The sequence below is a fragment of the Alosa alosa genome, chromosome 19, assembly GCF_017589495.1.
Source record: "Alosa alosa isolate M-15738 ecotype Scorff River chromosome 19, AALO_Geno_1.1, whole genome shotgun sequence".
In the NCBI taxonomy this organism is placed as follows: Eukaryota; Metazoa; Chordata; class Actinopteri; order Clupeiformes; family Clupeidae; genus Alosa; species Alosa alosa.
The window spans coordinates 17,443,134-17,464,740 of NC_063207.1; the positions used below are offsets into that span (position 1 = coordinate 17,443,134).

Here is a 21,607-nt window from a genome sequence, read left to right on the forward strand (position 1 = left end):
AGTGGGCGGGCAGTCAGTTGTGAGAGGTGGGTAGTCAACATTGTAGAGGCGTGTGCTAAAGTTTCTTACGAGTAAAGATCTGACTGAGACGTGAAACTGCATTAGATAATCGAAATCTTCAGCTGTGGAATAGGCCTAGTAAATCGACTTGGACTAGCCTATAACATTTTCACATAGAGCAGGTGCCTACTCTGCCATCTATGAACTTTCAAACCCCCGACATATGGATTCCAACGATGTTTCGTTGACAGGTTTGTGGTTCAAATGTGAAAGATTAATTGATTGTATGCGGTCATTTTGAGTTTGTTGTTTGTAAGAATGTACCTAGCCTACATTATTATTGAGCCCTGCCAAAAGGTTTGAATGTCTCCGTGGATAAAGTTGCAAAAGAAACGTTAGCGGCCTTCTTACTGAAAACATGCAGGGACGTTGGAAGTATTTTCTGCGAGGGGGCATGGGGTTTCTCCACCTGGAAAAAAATGAAATTCTGACTGATAAACACACAACTTTAACGCTGTTTTCGGAAGGACAGAAATGCCAACAGAGAAAGCAGCGCCCTTCTGTCTTACTCAAGTGACGTGAAAATTGCCTACCTGCGCTATCACTAGACTAGACCTAACCTTCAACTATGTTTTCATTCTGCAGACGGTGGCCAGCCCAGTCAACGGCTGTCCCGTCAACAAATACTCACCATGATAGCAATGTCATCTATCAACTTCAGCTCTATGATATGTTACTCTGTATTAGCTCCATTTTTTCCAAATGAGGTAGGCTCACTCACGTTTTACTTTTTAAAATCAGCATTATTGTTTTCGATTGACGAATATTCCATTGCCAAGTTGTCCATTATGAAACTAGTAAACATTTAAGGTCAGTAGGTCATTGCTGGTAAGTCTTTGGTCAGAGAGAATTGAGGGAACCACTTGTCTGACTCTTGTCAATGTAGGCCTAGGCTAAAACCTCCAACAAGGTCTCTCTCAGGCCAAAACAAGCGGCCAAGGGCAGTCAGTCACGTACAAACGCATGCCTCCACAGATGAGAGGATATCAGATGTTTACTGTCACTGTCCCATTGTGTCCCAAGCTACTCAGCTGTGATGCATGTCCATAGGCAAGCTTTTTAATGTTTTGAATGTCCTAGCTGAAAGCAATGCAATACCTGTATGTTATTTTTAGTGAATCCATACATGAGATAATAATAGCCTAAATGAAAATGCTATATGCATTCTCTTGTCTTATAAAGACTCAACTTGATTGATTTAATAGTTTTTTTTCTCCCAAGGCAAAAAAGAAGGGTGTGAGTCAAACAGTGATTGGTCTCATATTTGGATGGTATGCCTTATGTGTCCTGGTGGGATCATTGCTATTGGGTAAATATGTAAGTTTATCTTCAGTAAGTGTTTCACAGTTTGCAGACCCAACACTTTACCGGCTGTAACAGCTATTCTGTTTCATTTCCAGATTGTACAGATTGGGGCAAAGCTGATGATAATTGTGGGAATATTTGTTTCAGCTGTGTGTACAATTCTCTTTGGGTAAGTTTGGGTCACAGCAACTTTTGTATCCCAATTAGAAAGAGAATGGAAGTAGTTACAATGTAATCTACCTCTTGTTAAATCATGCTTTGAGCTTTTAACATTCTTTTCAACCCTCACTGGAATCTGAGATTTAACAAAGTAGCAGACCTGCCCTGTCTACCTTACACAAAAACCCCAGGCAGAAATGACACCACAAAATGGCAAACAAATAGACGTGGGAATACTGGTGGCCCATGTATGTGCGTTAGACCACTCAATAGACATATGGGCCACTGTGATAAACTAAACCATCCAATGAGGCAGTATTCATGCCTTATGACTGACTACATGCCAAGCATTCTCAGGCAATAATGAAGACTAATTGTGTGTTTGGGTTGCGGGTTTGCCATCACAATACTGGATCCTCTGCCTCTCTCTTGTAGCCTGCTGGACAGATCCGCTGCTGGGACACCGTTTATCGTTCTCTGCTTTGTCGTTCGGTCAGTGAATGCTTTTGGCTTTGCTGCTGCCATGACAGCGTCATTCGCCATCTTGGCTGAAGTATTCCCCAACAATATAGCTACTGTCCTGGTGAGTTGAGTCATTCTGGTATTTCTGACCTATGTCCCAGGAGATGTTTTTGAGATAGTGTATATTTCCTAAAACCTATTCCATTTTTCCAGGGTTGCATGGAAATATTCACTGGCCTTGGTCTCATCCTGGGACCCCCGATAGGTGGATGGCTGTATCAGGCATTTGGTTATGAAATCCCATTCATAGTGCTGGGAGGTCTGCTATTCCTGATGGTTCCATTCAACATCTGGCTCCTACCCAGTCAAGGTACACTTCCACACCTACAGTTCTAATCAATCCTGCATTGTACAGATTATCATGCATGCAGAGTCAAGCTTAGGTTCCATGCTCAGGTCATTTGTGGCCCTGATGAAGAGCAAGCTGACATGAGAATTACCCTCTCAGATGCAGATCCATCCAGGGACTCCTTCTTCAGGCTGTGCACCATCCCGAAGATCCCCATCATCTGCTTCGTGGTTCTCACCCTCAGCTCTGGTCTCGGCTTCCTGGATGCTACTCTGTCATTATTTGCTATCAATAAGGTCAGGGGACAACCTGTGCGGTGTTAATGGCATTGGGTTATGCTGATGTTTGTATATTATGTCAATCTGTGTAAACTGCTGGTAACAAACCTTCAATCTTACAGGCCTACTAACGCTGTACTTGATTGACCTGCCGTGATGTGTGTGTGTGTGTGTGTGGTATACAGCAGTGGCGCCGGCAGGCGTAATCCTGTACGCAACATTTTTTCACGGCTTTATTTGTGAAATCGTTCAATATTAGTCTACAACTTTGAGGGCAGCCGTGGCCTACTGGTTAGTGCTTCGGACTTGTAACCGGAGGGTTTCCGGTTCGAACCCTGACCAGTAGGCACGGCTGAAGTGCCCTTGAGCAAGGCACCTAACCACTCACTGCTCCCCGAGCGCCGCTGTTGTTGCAGGCAGACTTATAGCCTACAAAAAAAAAAAAAAAAAAAAAAACTTGTGTGACAACTAGCCTATATTTATTGACTCATGTGCAATCTGAATATTGCCATTATTCCGAATAAAACCGGAATATGGTGTGCATGCATGGAAGACTATAAAATTTGAAAACGTAGCATTGTCATGACATGATAACGTTTGACCTGTGGCGGTTTTCGGGTGTGGCTTTGGATGGGTCAATTCTGGCGCTTAAAAACACAACGTTTCATTCATTCATAATAGCCTAAATCAATCAGTCATGAAAAGAAAACAACAGCAGCAGCTTAATATTTTTCAGGTGTTTAACCGTAACGTTAAAAGGCGTAGGCCTACTGTTCTTAGCAGTGATGCTGATACTGACAGCAGTGAGAGTTTGGTGCGTAGCCTACTATGGAATACAAACCTAGCGGCGCCCCTGGTATACAGTAGAGTTGTTGTGTGTGATACTGAGCTGAGGGAGTCATGATGAGTTTGAAGGCACTGTAACATTTGACCATGTGTGTAAAATGGTGGTGAATATGTGTTTGCGTGTGTTTTTAGTTTTCGATGTCTCCTGGCTCAGTGGGGCTGTTGATGATTGGTCTCTCTCTCCCTTATGGTGCTGCCTCTCCCATCTTTGGCATGTTCAGTGATAAGTACCCGGTAACTATAGCAACTCCAACTCTTCCACCTACACAGCCGTTGACATCACTGCTCTTATAATAGCGTGCTGTGCTGATGGCTGAACGAGAAGAAGGGGGGTAGTGTGCTGTAAGTATGTTGGGGATGTGTGTTGGAGAAGCTTCCTGATGAAATGAAATAATGTGCTGTGTATGTAGGGGGGGGGGGGGGCAGTGCACTGCAAGTATGGTGAAGGGACTTACTATTGCAAGCAGAGTACTGTATGTATGATGTATGTGAGTGAATAGAGGGACTAGTAGATGGTTAGAGAGCACTAAAGCATAGAACACAGACCCCGTATTGAAAATGCTTAATAGGTAACAGGAATTTAGGGCACAGGCTAGATTAGAGGTAAATGCTTAAAGAGCTTTCATCATACTTACCTTCAGAAAAGATTATATTTAATTTCAGTAAAAAAAAACCCATTACTTTTGATAGATGATGGGGAGGATTTGTAACCTTTTTACAAAATATAACATTTATTCTCCATACTGCATGCTTTATCCTCTTAATATGACTGTGTTACATATACAAACTCATCTTCTGCTTTTTGACTATATGCTTTTCAACTGATGTTTGGTGCTGTTTGTATGGAGAGGGGTAGGGACTATGAAGGAGCTGATTTTTTTATGCTGTTTGTATTGACTGTTGTACATTTTTCAGAGAGAATATATTATATAATTTAAGATTAAAGGTGTTACATGTTACATTGTATTGTACTTGGTTCCAGTCTGCACGGAAATGGATGATGGTGATGGGAGGAATGGCAACAGCAGTAGGTTTCGGTCTACTGGGACCAATCCCAGTCATTGGGGTCAGTAGGTGAGTTTGGGTGTAAAGTCAATTCCTTGAAACAGAAGGTTCTTACTGTCGACCATCAAAGCATTTTCTTACTTTATGGTAAGCTATACTACTTACATATAGGCTTGTTTTGAGGAAATTACCGCTGACTCCATATTTTCCCCAATCTAACCGAGTTACTTAGCCAATTGCCGAATCAAATCTGATCTGCTGGGCAGTAAAAATGTTTTCCTCTCCCAACAGTCAACTCTGGCTGACTGTTTTGATGCTGGTTGTCATTGGTTTTTCTCTGTGCATGACCGCCATCCCCACCTTTGCGGAGATGCTCATATGTGCACAGTAAGTCTGTCAGCCCATTAATCAACCCTTATCAATCTCCATTCATCCTTTTAACACTAGCTCTATACATAACCGACCAGTACCAATAGGCATGCGTTCATATGACTAACCATTAACACTAACATTGATGATCTATGTATAGCAGCGGCTTCTGTTGTGTTTGTATGACAGCGAGAATGGCTTTGAGGAGGGACTCAGCACACTAGGACTAGTGTCAGGACTCTTCTCTGCAGTCTGGTCATGTGGGTACGTCCTTGTTACAATAACTTAGGTCATCTGATGCAAGGGAACCAAAGCACCCAGTAGTTAAACCTGGTTAACCCACTGAGGTTATCTGAATGGAAGTTATAAGTTAGCACTGATAATGTTATCTAAAGGTTAAATCACATCTGTTCTAGGAACACTTTATATGTCATATGGTACTAATTTATCTTTGTCTGTGGATCTCAGAATGTTTGTGGGACCAACACTAGGCAGCTACATCACACAAAGGTCAAATTTTGAATATGCTTCAGCTAGTCAAGGTGGACTTGCCTTCTTAGCAGTAAGTTTCAGCATCATCTCATCACGTCTCACCATCAAACATCACACAAAACAACATGTGTGGGTGTCAAAAAGCTCACTGAGCTTTTGTGTTTCTTTCTGCAGGCCACCCTTCTGGGCATCTACTCACTCTATGAGCTCCATAAAAAGAGGTATGACACTTCCTTCCACAACTCACATGATCAGTCAGCTGTCAGATACAGTGACCGTACAGTCCTACCTCATGTGACCTGTTTACGTTGACCAATTTAGGTAATGTTTTAAGAGCATTTTGACAAATGCAAAAGAACATGCCTGCATTTCTGTAGGCAATTAATCGTTGACTGCAGATGCTCACAGTAAAACGTATAAGCAAATTATTGATAAAAAAAATAGGTGGTTAAGCAGACATGTATGATAAATCATGATTTAAATTATATAAAAATATTTAACTGCATTCAAAGCCTGATGCCTGATTGCAAATGCTGAAAGACACATACAATTATTTTCAAGTCCAGAATATTTTTAAAATATCATAGCCCCAGACACGCTGTAATTCAGAGATCTCTTTATACAGACTGCTGTCGCGGTGCATTCCCTCTATATTGTATCAGAGTTGTGTTCATGCTTTGTTGCAAAAGATGCATATTTAGTTTGTTTATTATTAGTTTGTTGTTTTATTATTCTCAACCGTAATCTTCTTTAGTTCTGCTTTAAAATACCACAACTCACGTGTGACAAATGATCAGCATCATGCCAATTAGAAAACTCTGGGGGGTGGTGACTACTGCAGTAATACATTGCATACATGAAGTGAGCTGACATGAGTTTGTAGAGAGGCTGTGGTTGGTGATGGTCTAGGTCTGTAATCAGTTGTAAATCAGGTCTCTAGGACAAGTATACTGGCGTATACAAGGAATTTGGTCTCTGCATTTATCCCATCCGTGAATTAGTGAACACACAGAGCACACAGTGAACAAACAGTGAGGTGAAGCACACATTACCTATTACATAACCCGGAGCAGTGAGTTGCCTTGCTACAGCGGCGCTCGGGGAGCAGTGAGGGGTTAGGTGCCTTTCTCAAAGGCACTTCAGCCATTCCTACTGGTCGGGGATTGAACCGGCCACCCTTCAGTTACAAGCCCGAACCAGTAGGCTATGCCTGCCCCCGTCATTAAACATGTAAAGCTAAACGGATACATTTTTTCTCATCCATCAGGTCTATCAGGGCCACAGAGACCCCACCTGATGACCGAACGCCTCTCCTTTCTTCCCCTCATCCCTCATGACCGGCTCTAAATGTCCGTTCACATCAGGGAGGTCCTGCTCTTGGAATTTCATAGTGCCTATAGGAGCAGCTGAGCTGAGCGGAGCTACAGTACCTATGTAAACTTTGCACCATATCAATATGATGCTATTTAATCCAAGAGGCTCTAAATTATGTCATATCTAATATAAATAATAATGTTTACTTCTTGTTGTAATTTTGTTTTTATTTTTTACATTTCTTGTGTTTGAGTCTGAGAACAGTCTGTAAAAATGAATCGATTTATGGCTCGATTTTTTTCTTTCCTTTGTGATTTTCTTTTCTCTTGTATTTTCCACATTATTTCTCAGCTTCCATTTTCAGGTCATCTTTATATTAGATCAATTATATACAGATGGGGGCAACTACTGTATGTGGTTTATTTTGTAATATTGAGCATATGTTATGGCTTCGATTTGTGATGGCTCAATTGTGAGCTTTACCCATCTGAATGCAATGATAAATCTATATGAAGCTAACGCATCTTCAAACCAGGATGAGTGATAGACCAGCCAGACATTACTTAAAAAGCTTTAGTGTAAACTCTGTGACTGAATGATAAAACAAAACTACACATATTTTGTGCACGTTATCATGGTAGACCATAAACATAGTTTTAAAGAAATTATATGTATTCACATATACATAGTATTGAACACTGGCACAGACACTTACAAAAACACAACCTATGAAATCATGTATGCAAGAATAAAGCATCTCTTGGCAACACTACTCATAAAATCTTAATTGGGTACAAAAATACATTCAATTTAAATTGGCCAAACCCGCAAGTAAGCACACCCTGCCCTTTGGTTGAAATGATGTAATGTGATATGATGACCCTCAACCATATATTAAACAGCGCCACCCAGAGGACGGACAGTGCCCTCACCCCGCTGTAGACTGCTAGTGTTTCTGAGGAACCTGTAGTACCGTTAACTGCTTCCTTTTAGCTGTTCTTTCTTGTATGACATTTACTTTTAAGTGTCACAATATCTTTCTTCCATCTTAAAACCTGCTTATTACTGCAGGTTTGTAAACAAAGCTCCAATTACAATATAACTTTTTTTTTTTTAAAAAAAACAATGTTTACCTACAATTCATAGTAGTGTGCAATGACTACAAGCTTCAATGCTTCAGAAAAAAAGCTGCAGCATATAATATAAAAAATATTGCATTCAGTTTTGTATAGTGTCCTGAGAGGGAGGATATGTTTTTGAAAGTATAGTGTGAAACAAGCGCCATCCTCACTTGTCACCTTATTCTATCCCAGTCTCTGTGTGTTGGGCTCTGGTTCAAAAGCCTCATTGGCCTTCCCTAGTGGGGGGAGGGGCCTCCTCCTATGGCTTCCTGTCCGAGGACCCTCAGAATCGGAGGAGGCTGTGATGGCCTCTCGCCTTTTCACCTTCTTCTTCATCTTCTTGCCTTTAATTCTGCAAGGAAAAGCAAGCAAATGCTATATGTAAAGCCAGATGTATCAACACCGTATCTTGAACAGAATCACATCTATAAATAGTCTTTTTACACATTTCACACAAAAATGTCCAATTCTCCCCAACACAGAAAGATCAGATGTGACCTGATCAAAACAGACTCATAAAAACATCTTGGGCTCTTGGGCCGCAAAGCGCAACGCAAAGCTTATTCATATCTTACACCCAGCCAGTGGTGGATTTTGCGGCATGCGCTCCACTTTTATGAAATCTTGCGCCCAGGAGTTTGGCAGAAAGTGTGGTCTGGCACATGATCCAAAAATCGCTATCTTACACCCTCTAGACTCAGACTGATTTACAACACCTTTACAGACCATGATTAGACGAACACACCAGTGGCGATTCATGCAGACTCACCTGCTTGTGGATTGCTCAGGCTCCGTGTCCTGCTCAGACAGGATCTTCAGCTCACCGGAGCCACTGATGGCTGCCATCATCTGCAGAGAAGATGGTGAAACGAGACACATTAACATTAATGCAGTGGACCTTGCCATCACATGCTGGAGTGAAGCCATCTAGGCCATCAACTCAAAGATAGCCAATGTTACCCCCATGTAACTTCATGGCCATTTCTATTATGCTGCAAAACAAATATTACGTACACTGATAATTGTCAAACAGCACAAATGTGCAAGACAAATTATCCTACAGTTCAGGGTGTCAAAACCAACTGCAGTGACTCAGTCACAGTTGGGTGTAGTGTGCTTTACCCTCGTAGGTGTTGCTCTCTCTGACAGCGCCCCCTCCTGCTGAAACATGGGCTCTGCATTAATGGCCTGTGACATCTCCTCATCAAAACTCTCTGGGAGGAGGAGAGGAAAGAGACAGAGAGGGAGGTGCAGAAGAGAGAAGACACAACCAGAGGTTTATCCCCAGTAATTTGAGTTACACAATCATTTAACCACTGAATACAGTGTACAGAGTGTTATTCAGTTGTCTCCACTGAATATTGCACCAGTGGCAAGGACTCACTCTCGTCCACCACATAGGTGGCGGGGAAGTAACCCTGCTGCCCGCTGGCCAGCTGGCCAAACCACCAGCTGTCGTTGTCTTTGTACAGCACGTTGATGACATCGCCCCGCCGCACTGTTAGCTCATCGGAGCGGTTGGCCGTGTAGTCGTACAGCGACACGACCTACAGAGGGGGACAGAGAGGAGCAGTGCTCTATGAGGGGAGGATCATGGTCTACACACAGCAGCAGCAGCAGCATGTGGTTAAACTGAACTGAGGTACCAAATTACAGAGTAGATGGAAGACAAACCGTTTGATGGACAGGCACATCTGCGTCTACCGACACATTTGATGAATCAGGAAACCCAGTGCTCCCCTAAGAAACAAAAAAATCGTTTTTGAACACTAACATTGTACAACACCGACTGCATGCATTCAGGAGTCTCATTTAAAGCATTGCATTCAGATGGGCTGAGATGTTAAACTCACCTTCATGTGCATCAGGGAAGGGCTGAGTCTCCGAGACTGGCCCACTGGACTGAACCCTCCTGCAAGCAGCATAAAAGACCGAGTGAGGAAGTGAGATGTTGTCTACCATCTCCTATCTCAAACAAATACACACACAGGCTTATGTGTGTGTTTGTATGTGTGTGTGTGTGTGTGTGTGTGTGTGTGAGACCAGTCAGTGGAACATACGGCCTTGAGTGGCACCAGCTGCCTGTGGGAGCAGTTGAGCTGCCAGTGGGGCAGAGATGTGCAGCTGGGAGTGAGGAGAGAGGAGAGCAGGAGGAGGCAGGGATGCACTCAGACCCACCTGCAGCACAGAGTGGGAGACAGAGAGAACTCAGGTACCCAACACACACACACACACACACAACAACAACTGTTTACATACTTCATGTCTGATTCAGTGACACTTGCTCCTGTACGTTCTGTTTCACACCCCAGATACGCTCTAAATATTGAACTAGATACCACCAAAGTTCAAAGAATTCTGAGTGGAACCTGTTCAGAATTTTTTTTTTTTTTTGGTCGAAAAACACGAACAGTCCAATATTTTTTCTTCAGGGAATATTGAGGAAAAAAGCTTATAAAGGGCTTTTTCTTTACAAAAAACCCTTTAGGGTGTTTCAAAGCATTTTAAAGGCATTTTTCACAAGAAACCACTCTGTCCAAAAGAGAGGAGGGATACAACAGATGGCCTTTGAAGTCCTATGATCTGACTTTCCATTGTACAAGCTGCAGCATTTGAAAGGAACACGGTGATGGTGACACCTGCCTCTTGGGTGTGACTTCTTCCTATGTAGGACAGCCCTCCTGCAGGAACAAAATGAGCAAACATGAGAAAAGATGAATAATAACTGAAGATAACAGAGGATAAACATTTTTATAATTTCCTTCAATATCATGCTTTTGATTTTTAACTGGACCCAACTGTGCAAATCACTTAACATATTCTTGCTTGAGATACGCATTGTCCCTGACTTTGGATGTTATGCTTTAATATGCTCAAATGTCTTCAATACCTTGATTATAGCCAAAGTCTGCTCCGGTTGTGTTTCGATATGGCTCCTAGAATAAATTGATGAGATGAGAAAACAGTGAGATTTTTACAATTATGAACAATTATAATAACTATGACTTTCAGTGGGGTAATCATAATAACACTTAGTTATAAATAGAGCTGACACAGTCATACCCGCACAGAGTCCAGTTGCGCTTGGAGGCGCTGCAGTTTCAGAGATACTCGTGCGGCACTGGCAAAGCGGTCCATGGCCGACACGTTGGGGTCCTGGAAAGTCACCGGGGTTTGTGTGTCCGTCGTACCCGTTCTGGTCAGGGCCTTCATGCTCTCCACCTCCAACAGGGCCACTGCACAAAACCACCAAACAAACAAAAGATTCTGACGCCATAACAACCTTGGCACCAAAGCATCACAATTCACAACATTATACTTGGCAAAACTGCACTTCAGTCAGGACCACTTTGTCCAGATAGTTAATTACTATTTGTAATGCATAATGTTTAATTTGGCGGTATGGCTCTGTTCTGGGAGCCCCCTGCCCTTCCACGTGCAAACTTGAAAAGCCTAAAGCAGAGAGAGCAGCAAGATAAACCCCCCATAGGGTACAGAACAGACCAGACATCAATGTCAACAACTAGACATTGATAAGTCAGATGTATGAGGAGGAGATGGGGTGGAGGTGGGTTGCAAAAAAGATTGCAGGGAAAGCAGCAAGAGTAGGCAGGCTACAGCAGCTTAAAAAGGGGCGCCCTAAATGATGTCCACCAACATAAGAGGGAGTAATCAGCTGATCAATCAGCTGGGTAGTCAGCTGAGCAGTTAGCCAAGTTGCCGGGCGTGACTCCGTGGCCTGCCTGAACTAACGCTATGCTCTATTTCACATCACATCATGGCTCTAGAGTGCGGCACATGCGACAACATTTTTTAAGGGTGCGACTAAAATTTTTCCTGGGTCGCCCTGGTGCACCTAACGTGAGGGGTGAGGGGCCTAGACATTCCTCGCATCTGCTGTCTCTCCACGATTTAAGTGTTTGTTCTCCTTTCACTAGTGCTGCATAGTGCACCAATACTTCAAAAGTATCGCAATACCCTGAAATTAGAAACGTCACAATACCTAATTTTATTAGTATAGATACTTTTAAGAATGACAGTGTTGTCTTGCAGTAAGATACCTATTTCAAGTCAGTGTGTGCAAAGCATGCTTCTAGTGCTTCCCATAGCCAAGTTTTTGTTGCTAACTTACCTAAGCTATGTAATTTAGTTCATCTACTGTTGGGTTTAATAACATTTCCAAAATAAGCTACGCAACCTATCGGCAAACTTTTACATCTATCTGGAGAGAATTCCTTCAAGGTAGCTATCCCGTTAGCTCACGCGTCATGTCTGTCATTCGTGTAGTGCTCACCAAAATCATGGAAATGAAGATTGCAAGACACTTATCTCTTCTATGATCCCAGAAATATTTTATTTGACTTGGTAGTTTTTTGAACATTTATTTTATCTAATGACATAACATAAAGCATTGCATCCATATATCCTTGGATTATGCGCAACTATTTTTCTCTAGCCTATGAGCCTATGAGCCATGATGAGAATGAAAGATAATTACGTTCACGTTCTTCTTAAAGTGACCTACACACCACCACTGAAATGACATTAAAGACAAGTGTAATAATTCAAAATTCAATTTTAAGTACTCAAATTACTAAATATTTTAGCTATTAGTAATTATGCAGATCATAAAATACTATGAATTAACAAAATCTATAAAGTTTATGAATTCCAAAATATGAAATAGAAACCTATGACATAAGACCGTGTATGTGTGTGTGTGTGTGTGGAGGGTCGAGTCTAGGATTGTCACTGATGTGAATCATCACACAATATTCAATATTCCGGATGGCGTCAAGGTGGTGGGGGCCCCCCCAAATCAAATCAATACTGTCATTCCCGGTTCATGTTCTAACAACAGCTCAGACACGGAATGTACTGTATTTGAAGAGTGATAAAAGGGTAACCTTGAAATTGTGGCGTTAAAGGCGGTGCGACGGAAAATTTGGGTGCACCTAAATAAAAAAGTTACATGCACTAAAGCTAAACTGAGTTGTGAGTAAAGTTATGCTATGCAGTTTGGCTTTACACTCTAAAACTGTTCAAATTGCCATGTATTGGTTGTGCACCTATGCTTGTACAGTAGTATACTGTATGTAATGTGTCCTGTGTGCTACATACTCAGCATGTACAGGTAGGAGTGGGTGGGAGGTATTGTGTGTGTAGCTCTTACCTTTATGGTCATAAAGGTACAGGTGGATGGGCTGGCTTTGGCCATAAGCACAGAAGGCCACCATGTTCTCAAAAGGGTGAAAAGCAGCAGTCCTCAAAGCAGTGGGGTAACACAGCTCGGAGTACACCGCCACTTGATCCCCTACACACACACACACACACAACAACTGTTTACATACTTCATGTCTGATTCAGTGACACCTGCTCCTGTATGACTGGTTAATAGTATGAACACAAAATACTGTATATAAAGGATGAACACAATAATAAACACAGCACATCACTAGTTTAATAAACTGCAAGCAGAACATACAAAAGTAACTGTAGTGTATAACTCAACGTTTAAAAAAAACTAGCATAAGATAATGCAGGAATAACATACAGTAATATAACATAGCATAGTGCAGGCATAGCATTTAACATAGCATAGTGCAGGTGTGTGTTCTCTTTGTACTCCGTTGTGTACCAATAAATGCTGTGTGTATTGAGTACTGTGGGGTATTAAGTATTGAGTTCTGCTTGGTCTGCCCAGCTCACCGGTCTCAGCGTTCCACACGTAGGCCAGGCCGTCCTCGCTCCCGGAGAAGATGAAGCTGCCACAGGGCGTCAGGGTGCTCTGGATCCTCTCCCGGTAGTTTGAGGCACCAGTGAACTTCTTCACAGCCAGTCTGACAAGCACAAGGCATGAAGTAATTTACACTAGCTACATTCATCGGGTCCAGCCATAGCATTTAACAGGCTTGCAGACGATAAATTAGGTTATGTGGCTAAATTAGGTTTGGTGGAAATGACCCAGTCTAATCTCACATATAGTGATCACGGTCATTCAGCAGCAAATGAGGATACATTTTCGAGCAAGAGATTGTATTATGAATTCTTTACATGTAGAGAAATGAATGAACGAATGAATGAACGAATGAATGAATGAATGAATGAATGAATGAATGAATGAATGAATAAAATAGACATCTGGAGAGACAAGCCTGATAGCCTAAATGAATTATGTGTGGCACAAATCTATACATACAATCTCAAATCCATAACGCGGATGGTGCTGTCTTTGGCTTGAATCAGAAGGCGGCGCCCATTGGGATGCACTTCCAAACAGTTGATGGGAACTCCTTCCAGATCAGGCTCTTTTATCTCCTAGAACAGAAAGACAACATTGCATCATCACTGGACCAGAGCAAGTGTTGACCATGTGTAGCTACTACACACACACCTTAGCACTATCCATCATAATTAACTTTGCCCAAACCCTTTGTACCTACAGTAACCACAGAGGCTTCTGATTGAAATCTAAAACAGTGACATCCCCAATGACAAAAGCGCATGCCACTCAATCACAGTAGAAGCTGTTTCAATAGAAACAGACTCACCCTCTCAATCTTCCAGAAGCGAGTTGGATTCTGGCTGGATGCGTCACCCACGGTTACATTCCACTCTATGATGACGCCTGCATTGTCCCCAGAAAACATTCGCCCCCCTGAAACATCCAAAGTTATCAATCATATAATGCGTCCTTGCCTTGCCAAGCCTTTTTTTGTTATTGTTTTCCTGTGGACACATCTGCACATTTAGCTTTACAAAACAAAAAAAGCTAATGTGTCAGAGTTAGCTATCTTACATTAGCATTACTTTGTTAGCCTTACAAGCCGTTTCGCATCTGTAAACAAAGACTGCTGAGCAAATGGTAAGTTCAATATAGACAGAACACACACACACACACAAAGCCATTGGGCAACATAATACAACAGGCTGACAGGAAAAGCATTTAGCAACCCTGTACCTTCTTGGTCAAAACACAGGGCATTGACAAAGGCAATGTGGCCCTCACACTCCTTCAGGAGATGGCCGTTGACATCGTGGACGTCCACGTCCCAAACCCTGAGCAGGCAGTCAAAGCCACCGGTCACCACCAGGTGCTGTGCGGAGGGGTGGAACTGGGCGCAGTAGAGGAAGCAAGGATGGGGCAAGATCTTCTGAGCCACATTCTGGAGCCTCTCTACATCCCATATCCTGAAACAGAGACAGGCGATTGGCTGAGGATAAGGGAGAGGGTGCTGCTGATTGGCTCAGCTCAAGCTGAGCCAGGTCATGACCCCTAAAGAAGGTCATGTTTACAGCAGAGCATGATCACAACAGGTAAACAACAAGGGCTGCCCGCACTGTCTGTGGGCCATTAATCTGGCTTTAAGCACTCTTTACTCAGACAGTGTTTTGCATCACTGTACTGTAATGTAAATAATCTTTGAGTAGATATTATCAGTACCATACCTCACTGTTCCGTCAGATGATGTAGACAGCAGATAGCAGTCATCTTTAGACCACCACAGATCATACACAAGGCTCAAGTGGCCATTAAAGGAAGTCAGCACTTTGCCAGAAGGAATTTCATAGACTGAAAAACACACATAACAATGTTGATTAGTCATCCTAATCAACAGCAATTTAGAAAAAAATTAAGCACAAACAATATGACACTTTTAAAACTGGCTCCTCATTACTGAAAACAGCATGGGCTCAGGACTGTTTACAGCCCTAATGTTTGCACTCCAAAAATAGCATAAAAGCTGCTTTCCTTGTGCACCTGAGGAAACTACACCCTAGTGTCCTCCTCACCTATGACGGGGAAGGCATCTCGGTCAGCGCAGGCGGCCGCCAGCATGAGGCCGTGGTGGGAGAAGCGCAGCGTGAAACAGCCCATCTGCCCCCCTCGGAACGCCAGCATGGGCTTGTTGGGGATCCGGCACACCTGCACGAGCACCACGCACACTCAGAACAAGAACACCACAACTACAATAGAAATCTATAAGAATTGTAGGGGTTGATAGAAATCTCATGTGTGCTGACCTCTCACCCCCAAACTATAGGCAACAGAACTTCATGTACTTTACAAATGCAAGTGAATTCAGCTTCTCCAGTTAAGGAAGTAGTCAAACTTTACTGTTGCCATTATCATTCTACAAAAATTAAATGTACATCCCTCACCCTGCATGTGAAATCAGTTCATAAAATAGGGATTGAGATTTCAGTACAGGAATGCAGCTGTAATGCTTGAGATGATACAATACCTGTCCAGGCAGGCGATTCCACTTGATAATGTTGTGTTTGCTGTCCAGCAGCCTGTCATTAGTTCGCCTTGTGATCTCATTCTGCAACTCACTGTAAGAGGTGCTGCCCCGCTCCTGCTGTAGGGCCATCATGGAGCGGATGCTGGGGTCCACCTGTGGTATAACACACACACACACACACACACACACACACACACACACACACACACACAATCGATTTATCCCACTGAGTTCAGAGGCATTCTGCAGAGTTTGTCTATGCATATAATGTCCATTTCTCAATTTCTCAAAACTCTGCATTACGTACATGGTCAGGGAGCTTGAGGCCCTTGATGGTGATGTAGAGGGTGGACGCGTATCTGGTCCTGGGGAACTTCCTCCACCACTCCACCACTTCGATGGTGTTGGGCATCTTCTTGGCCCTGGGGGGCACGCTGTAGAGCTGCAGTCTCAGCCTGCTGTCAGTGTTCAGCACTCCATTGGTTCCTACCAGCTGGAGGAGAACAGGAAGTTCAGTGGAATCCACCAATGAAAATGCTGGTCACTTGTATCACATGTACTTATGGATAAATGTACGTATCATAAAAAGGCATAGTGATAATTACCTTCAGAAAGGCCCAAGCTATTTTTCTGAACCCTCGTTCATGCCGATCAGCGTTGGCATGAGTTCTCGCTTCTTCCATGCTCATGAAATCCAGGATCTAAAAACATAGGTGACAGACTATCACAGGGGAATACACGCTTCATCTGCAAAAAAATGATATATTCCATTCCCTTCCAGTGACTCTTCTGGTATGAATTACTGACTTGGGAATATCTGCTTAATCACTTCCTGACCAATGACAAAAGAAACTGTGTGATTAATTGATAGATTGATCAATCAATTGATGGTTACAGATTACAGAACAATTTTTGACTGTCAATCCTCAGTTAATAGCCATGAGCTATTCACCTCAAGGGATTTCAAACTCACCTCGAAAAACAGAATGACCCTTGGTGCGTTGTACTCTTCTTGCAAGAGGTAGCCGAAGCGCTCATTGAAGATGATCTGTTCCTCCCACTCTGGCACGGTGGACTTGCGCTTCTTAAAGTCGAAGGGCTGAGTCATGATGGGCAGGATGTGGTCCACACTGTCACGCTCATAGAAGGAGGAGACTGGCCGGTTACTGTGGAGAGGGGAGAGGGGAAACACATGGGACGAAGAAACATCACAGATTTGACCACATTACAGTACATGAGTGCACTAGTGCACTGTAGTTGACCGGTATATAAAGATAATGCCTTTATGATAACCCTATCTACAAACAAGAAAGTGTCTGCAATCTAATGTGGATTCTTTTTAGCCTCTCTTCGCCCTGGGAGTGATGCACAGCAAACATTTTGTTACAGGCTAAAATGTTTCTTGCGTATCACCCAAAAGAACGGAAAAAAGCAGACAGTAATACTTGTAGTAAAGTGAATCTTAAATCCAAGCAACCATGACAACAATAATAGTAACGACATACAGGTCGGAGCATCTCAAAAAAATTGAATATCATGGAAAAGTTCAAAAGTTTCTGTAATTTATTCCAAAAAGTAAAACTGTCATATAATCTAGATTCATTACACATAGTGAAATATTTCAAGCCTTTTTTTTGTTTTAATATTGATTATTCTAACCTTGATTATTATGGTTTACAGCTCATGGAAATCAAAAATCCAGAATCTCAAAATATTACAAACTAAGAATTTATAATACAGAAATGTCGACCTGAGAAGAGCTCTAATCAGCAAATTAAGACAAAACACCAGTTATGGTTTCCTGAGCCTTTAATCTCTCAGTCTTGTTAGGGCAATGGACTTTCCCACGATATTCACATTTTTTGAGATGCACCTGTATTATGTTCAGATAAAAGCTACAAATAGTATTTCTCAGTGCTTATACACAAAAGTCAGTGCCATTGGATTATTCCAGCAAATGAGTTTTGCTTAGATTATTTATTAACAGTGCCACCACTCAAAATCACAGAACAAAGAGACTTACGCATCCTCCTTCTTCACATACTGGAATGTTCTGTCGTCCACCACATGGACCTTAACCATGGGATGAGACACCAGCAGGTCTGTCTTCAGCCGGTCAGAACGATGGATATAGACTCCCAAAACCAGGCTGTCATCAAACATGGGACGCGAAGGGAGATCGATCTCTGTCTGGCTCTCTTCGGTCAGTACTGCCAAGAGAGGAAAGAAATCTCAGTCTGTCACTCTCATCAAGACAGGAAGACTAAAACATAAAGACAAGCGGTGTGACACAGGACCTCTTCAGTTACGCAGTAAGTCTCTATGGACAGAGAGGTGAGGACTGCTACATAACTCTGCTGCATGTCAAGGGGACTTCATGAGGAATCAGATGCTTTTGCTACTGCTGTGTCTCTCTCTCTCTCTCTCTCTTATGCTCAACATGTGACTTCACTCCCTTGGAACAGCAGAGCATTTATTTGTTCTCTACGCATCTTCCCAATATAATTTACCTTCCTTTTTCTTCTTCTTTTTCTTGCCTTTGGACTTGAGTGATTCTATGTCAGCCTCTGTAACCTCCTCCTGGTCCAACTGCCCAGACCTCCTCTTCTCCTGGGCATCCTCCTGAAGGGCACTGTTTTCAGGAGAATCAGACGTGTGTTAGTGCAACTTTCTGCACAATATTCTACAATTGTACAGCATTCGGTTTATCAAAGGTCTGCTGCTCAGTCACAGTGAAACAAAGGAGGGCATGTCAGGTGTTTATCTGTCCTCTGTCCCACATCACTGTATAATTTGAAAACCAAATAGTTGCTCAGAAAAATATAAGCCTACATCAAAAAGTGGAAAACTGCTGCGTCTTTTTCCTTTAAGGGAAATTAATACCTTATAAAACCCAAATTTACTAAACAATGCTGATGTCACTACTTAGGATTCACAACATATATGCCCCACAATAAACTGCTGTGCTCCATATTCCCACCGCTCTCCCTGTTCCACACCTGATTTATGTCGCTATGTAATTATAATAGCATTGCACAACGATATCAGTGGTACTCAGTTACTCAAGAGTAAAATTAATAACTTCAGTCAAGTGTTGCAGAACACAGAGGAATAACAGTGAGCATGGTCCCTCTCTGTAGCAAAGGGAGAGAGTAGCCTCTCCACCCAGCCTCGAACCAAACACTGTGACTGATCTTTGGCATTGCTGCAGGCCAAAGGGTTTTTATCCCAGACACCTAGGCTCAAGGCCGGGTAGGGGTGACTGGCCTCTCCCTTTGTGACAGTCCCCCTTCTACACAAGGAAGCATCCTTTTTTTTTCAGTGAAGCCTTACCTTATCTCTCCCTCTGTGGACTTGAGTTGCTTCTTCTTCTTCCTCTTCTTGCCCACCTCGTTGTTCAGCACACCTGCTCTGGCGCTGAAGCTGGGGCCGGCTGCTCCTCCGAGCTCCTCCAGCTGCTGCTGGTACTCCTGCAGGAGGTCATCGTCGGCATCCACCCCTCCTCTTGCCTCCTCCTCGTCTTCTCCTCCTTTGGTCCTCCCTTTCTTCCCCCGTTTGCCTTTCCCTCTACCACCCTCGTCATACTCCTGAACTGGACTGACCTCTGACCTGTTGGCGCTCCAATCATCGTGGTCGCTGACCCTGGCTACATCATGGCTGGGAGGCACTGGCAAGTTTCTCTTGTTCTTCTTCTTGACTCTGGTGAGGAGAGACTGGTTGGGTGCGCCGCCGTTGACGTTGGCCTTCTCGGTCACCTCCCATTCCCGGCGTTTGTTTTTGGTGAAGCGAGGGCTGCCCTGTGCTGGGTCGTAGGTGTTATGGAGGATGGTCTCATGGTCCTCTGTGCCTTTGGTCAAGTCAAGGTTTTTCTTAAAAGTTTCAAGCTGAGAGGTAAAGAAAGCGAGGGAATCCATCAACCAAAACAGTCATGCTCATGGAGGCTTGTTAAAGGTGATTAAGCTACATATTTTCTGGATGTATACTGATCTATGACTCTATGGTAGAAGGTTGGGAATATATACAGAACATTATTTTTACAATCTTAACAAAATAAAAGCATACCACAATATTTTCCTGAAGCTCATCGGGTTTCTTTTTCACCTTCTTCCTCACCACAGGAACCACATCATATCTCCTGAACACTTCATCAATCCTAGTTTTCACCTCAAGCTCTAAAGTGGACAAAAAACGATTTTCAGCAACATAATAGATATGCCAGACAGAACCTCAGATCCATATCTCAAAAAGCTCAACCAAAGGGTTACACTGTTTTAGGGGCAGAAAATGCTGAGAACAGATTTTTAGGAAATTAGACACAGAAAGTTGTAGTTGTGAGGTAAAAGTCATAGGTTTAATGATGATGACTTCGGATGCAATCAGTGGTCGTCTAGGTGCTCTTGGGTACTACCAGTAGGTCCACTGACATTGTAAATCATAAAGGCAGAGGCCAAGAGATCAAGCAATGATCATACGCCTTACATCAGCTTTGAGCAGATATACTTTGGCACTAAATAATTCCAGGTCCCAAAATCTCACTTACCAACCGGCATTCTCAAAGACAAGGCAAACCATACTGCACCAAAATCCAAGAATCTTCACCACCATAGATATTTTCGAGTATGTCCTGAAATTGTACCAAGAAAGCGTAAAGTAAACGTGTTTAGCTAAAAATATACAATATGCTAACTTGATTGTAACAACTACGTATCTTTAACATAATCATCCCTGTTTCAGGTACCAACCTCATTAATTACAGCACGTAACTTATGACTGAGTAACAATCCAATTATACCGCCCAACATAGAGCCGATATTACGCATAGCACTTACAGTCGACATAATTGTTACCCAGAAAATAACGGTAAAGGAGTCCATGGCTGAGTAACGTTAAAGTTAGTCTTCACACTTGCATTGGTCAAAGCTAACTGTTATATCTAGATAGAAGCCCTCTTTGTACGTTAAGTTATTGGTTTAACAGGGATGACATTTTATGACATTCTCTAGTACAGAGCAAGTTAGCCAACTTTACTGATAACGTTAGCGTTTCTCAATACACTCCACTTTATCAATACGGCATATTACAACATGAACGACATTGTGTATTATGTTTTTACTTTAGCAAACAGTAACGTTAACTTACGGTTAACCACCTTGGATAACAAACTATCCTAGAGGAGTGCCGTTAGCACCGTTAGCTAGCTAGCTAGCCGGTGTCTTTCAAATTAGCTATCCTAACTGTGGCTAGGATAGCTAAATTAGGATAAGTAGCTTACCGCTAACTAGTGAGGAAAACATATCAGTTTATACATATCGCAGATAACGGAAGATATCAGATATAACGTTACTGGACGTTGTGTAAGTAACACATACCTGAGAATGTGACGTGTTAATTCGGCTCTTTCCCTTGTTAGCTTCTACCAAGCTAGCTATGTGGCAGTAATAACAACGCCAAGTTGGGCCGTTGCGATGGTTTCACTCAAACAACATCAGTAAGATCTTGGCAGCATGTAGCACAACTCGACCAGATTTAAATATGGGTGGGGCGTAACGAAAGGGAGGCCGTGGATAGGATCTGGGCATGGGGCAAACAAACCCAGTAGGC

At 42.7% G+C, this 21,607-nt stretch overlaps 2 protein-coding genes across 5 annotated transcripts; one reads left to right on the plus strand and one right to left on the minus strand.

Annotated features, from left to right (window-relative positions):
* The first annotated feature begins 65 nt into the window (after positions 1 to 65).
* On the plus strand, positions 66 to 6,845 carry slc18b1 (solute carrier family 18 member B1). Of its 3 annotated transcripts, XM_048228802.1 has the most exons (14): positions 68 to 251; positions 646 to 767; positions 1,282 to 1,377; positions 1,461 to 1,534; positions 1,960 to 2,107; positions 2,200 to 2,356; positions 2,495 to 2,631; positions 3,592 to 3,693; positions 4,442 to 4,533; positions 4,756 to 4,851; positions 5,023 to 5,097; positions 5,302 to 5,395; positions 5,500 to 5,546; positions 6,593 to 6,845. In XM_048228802.1, the coding sequence occupies exons 1-14, from the start codon at positions 224 to 226 to the stop codon at positions 6,660 to 6,662; spliced, it is 1,338 nt and encodes a 445-aa protein (XP_048084759.1). In that variant the 5' UTR covers positions 68 to 223; the 3' UTR covers positions 6,663 to 6,845. The 3 variants fall into 3 exon arrangements, with proteins under 3 accessions (XP_048084760.1, XP_048084759.1, XP_048084762.1); XM_048228805.1 differs by lacking the exon at positions 68 to 251 and having other exon boundaries at positions 1,282 to 1,369; XM_048228803.1 differs by lacking the exons at positions 5,023 to 5,097; positions 5,302 to 5,395 and having other exon boundaries at positions 66 to 251.
* A 353-nt stretch (positions 6,846 to 7,198) lies between these two features.
* ahi1 (Abelson helper integration site 1) lies at positions 7,199 to 21,498 on the minus strand. 2 transcript variants are annotated; one of them, XM_048228781.1, is made up of 27 exons: positions 21,376 to 21,498; positions 20,547 to 20,630; positions 20,069 to 20,178; positions 19,340 to 19,890; positions 18,517 to 18,638; positions 18,030 to 18,216; positions 16,980 to 17,172; positions 16,612 to 16,707; positions 16,314 to 16,499; positions 16,007 to 16,159; positions 15,555 to 15,687; positions 15,210 to 15,333; positions 14,722 to 14,951; positions 14,312 to 14,418; positions 13,960 to 14,078; positions 13,470 to 13,600; positions 12,934 to 13,074; positions 10,824 to 10,996; positions 10,651 to 10,696; positions 10,404 to 10,441; positions 9,821 to 9,938; positions 9,614 to 9,672; positions 9,435 to 9,500; positions 9,145 to 9,307; positions 8,883 to 8,974; positions 8,530 to 8,609; positions 7,199 to 8,112 (listed from the first exon to the last, which is right to left on the minus strand). In XM_048228781.1, exons 2-27 carry the CDS (start codon positions 20,554 to 20,556, stop codon positions 7,944 to 7,946), a joined length of 3,597 nt encoding a protein of 1,198 aa, XP_048084738.1. In that variant the 5' UTR covers positions 20,557 to 20,630; positions 21,376 to 21,498; the 3' UTR covers positions 7,199 to 7,943. The 2 variants fall into 2 exon arrangements, with proteins under 2 accessions (XP_048084738.1, XP_048084737.1); XM_048228780.1 differs by having other exon boundaries at positions 10,353 to 10,441.
* Between the last annotated feature and the right edge of the window lie 109 nt (positions 21,499 to 21,607).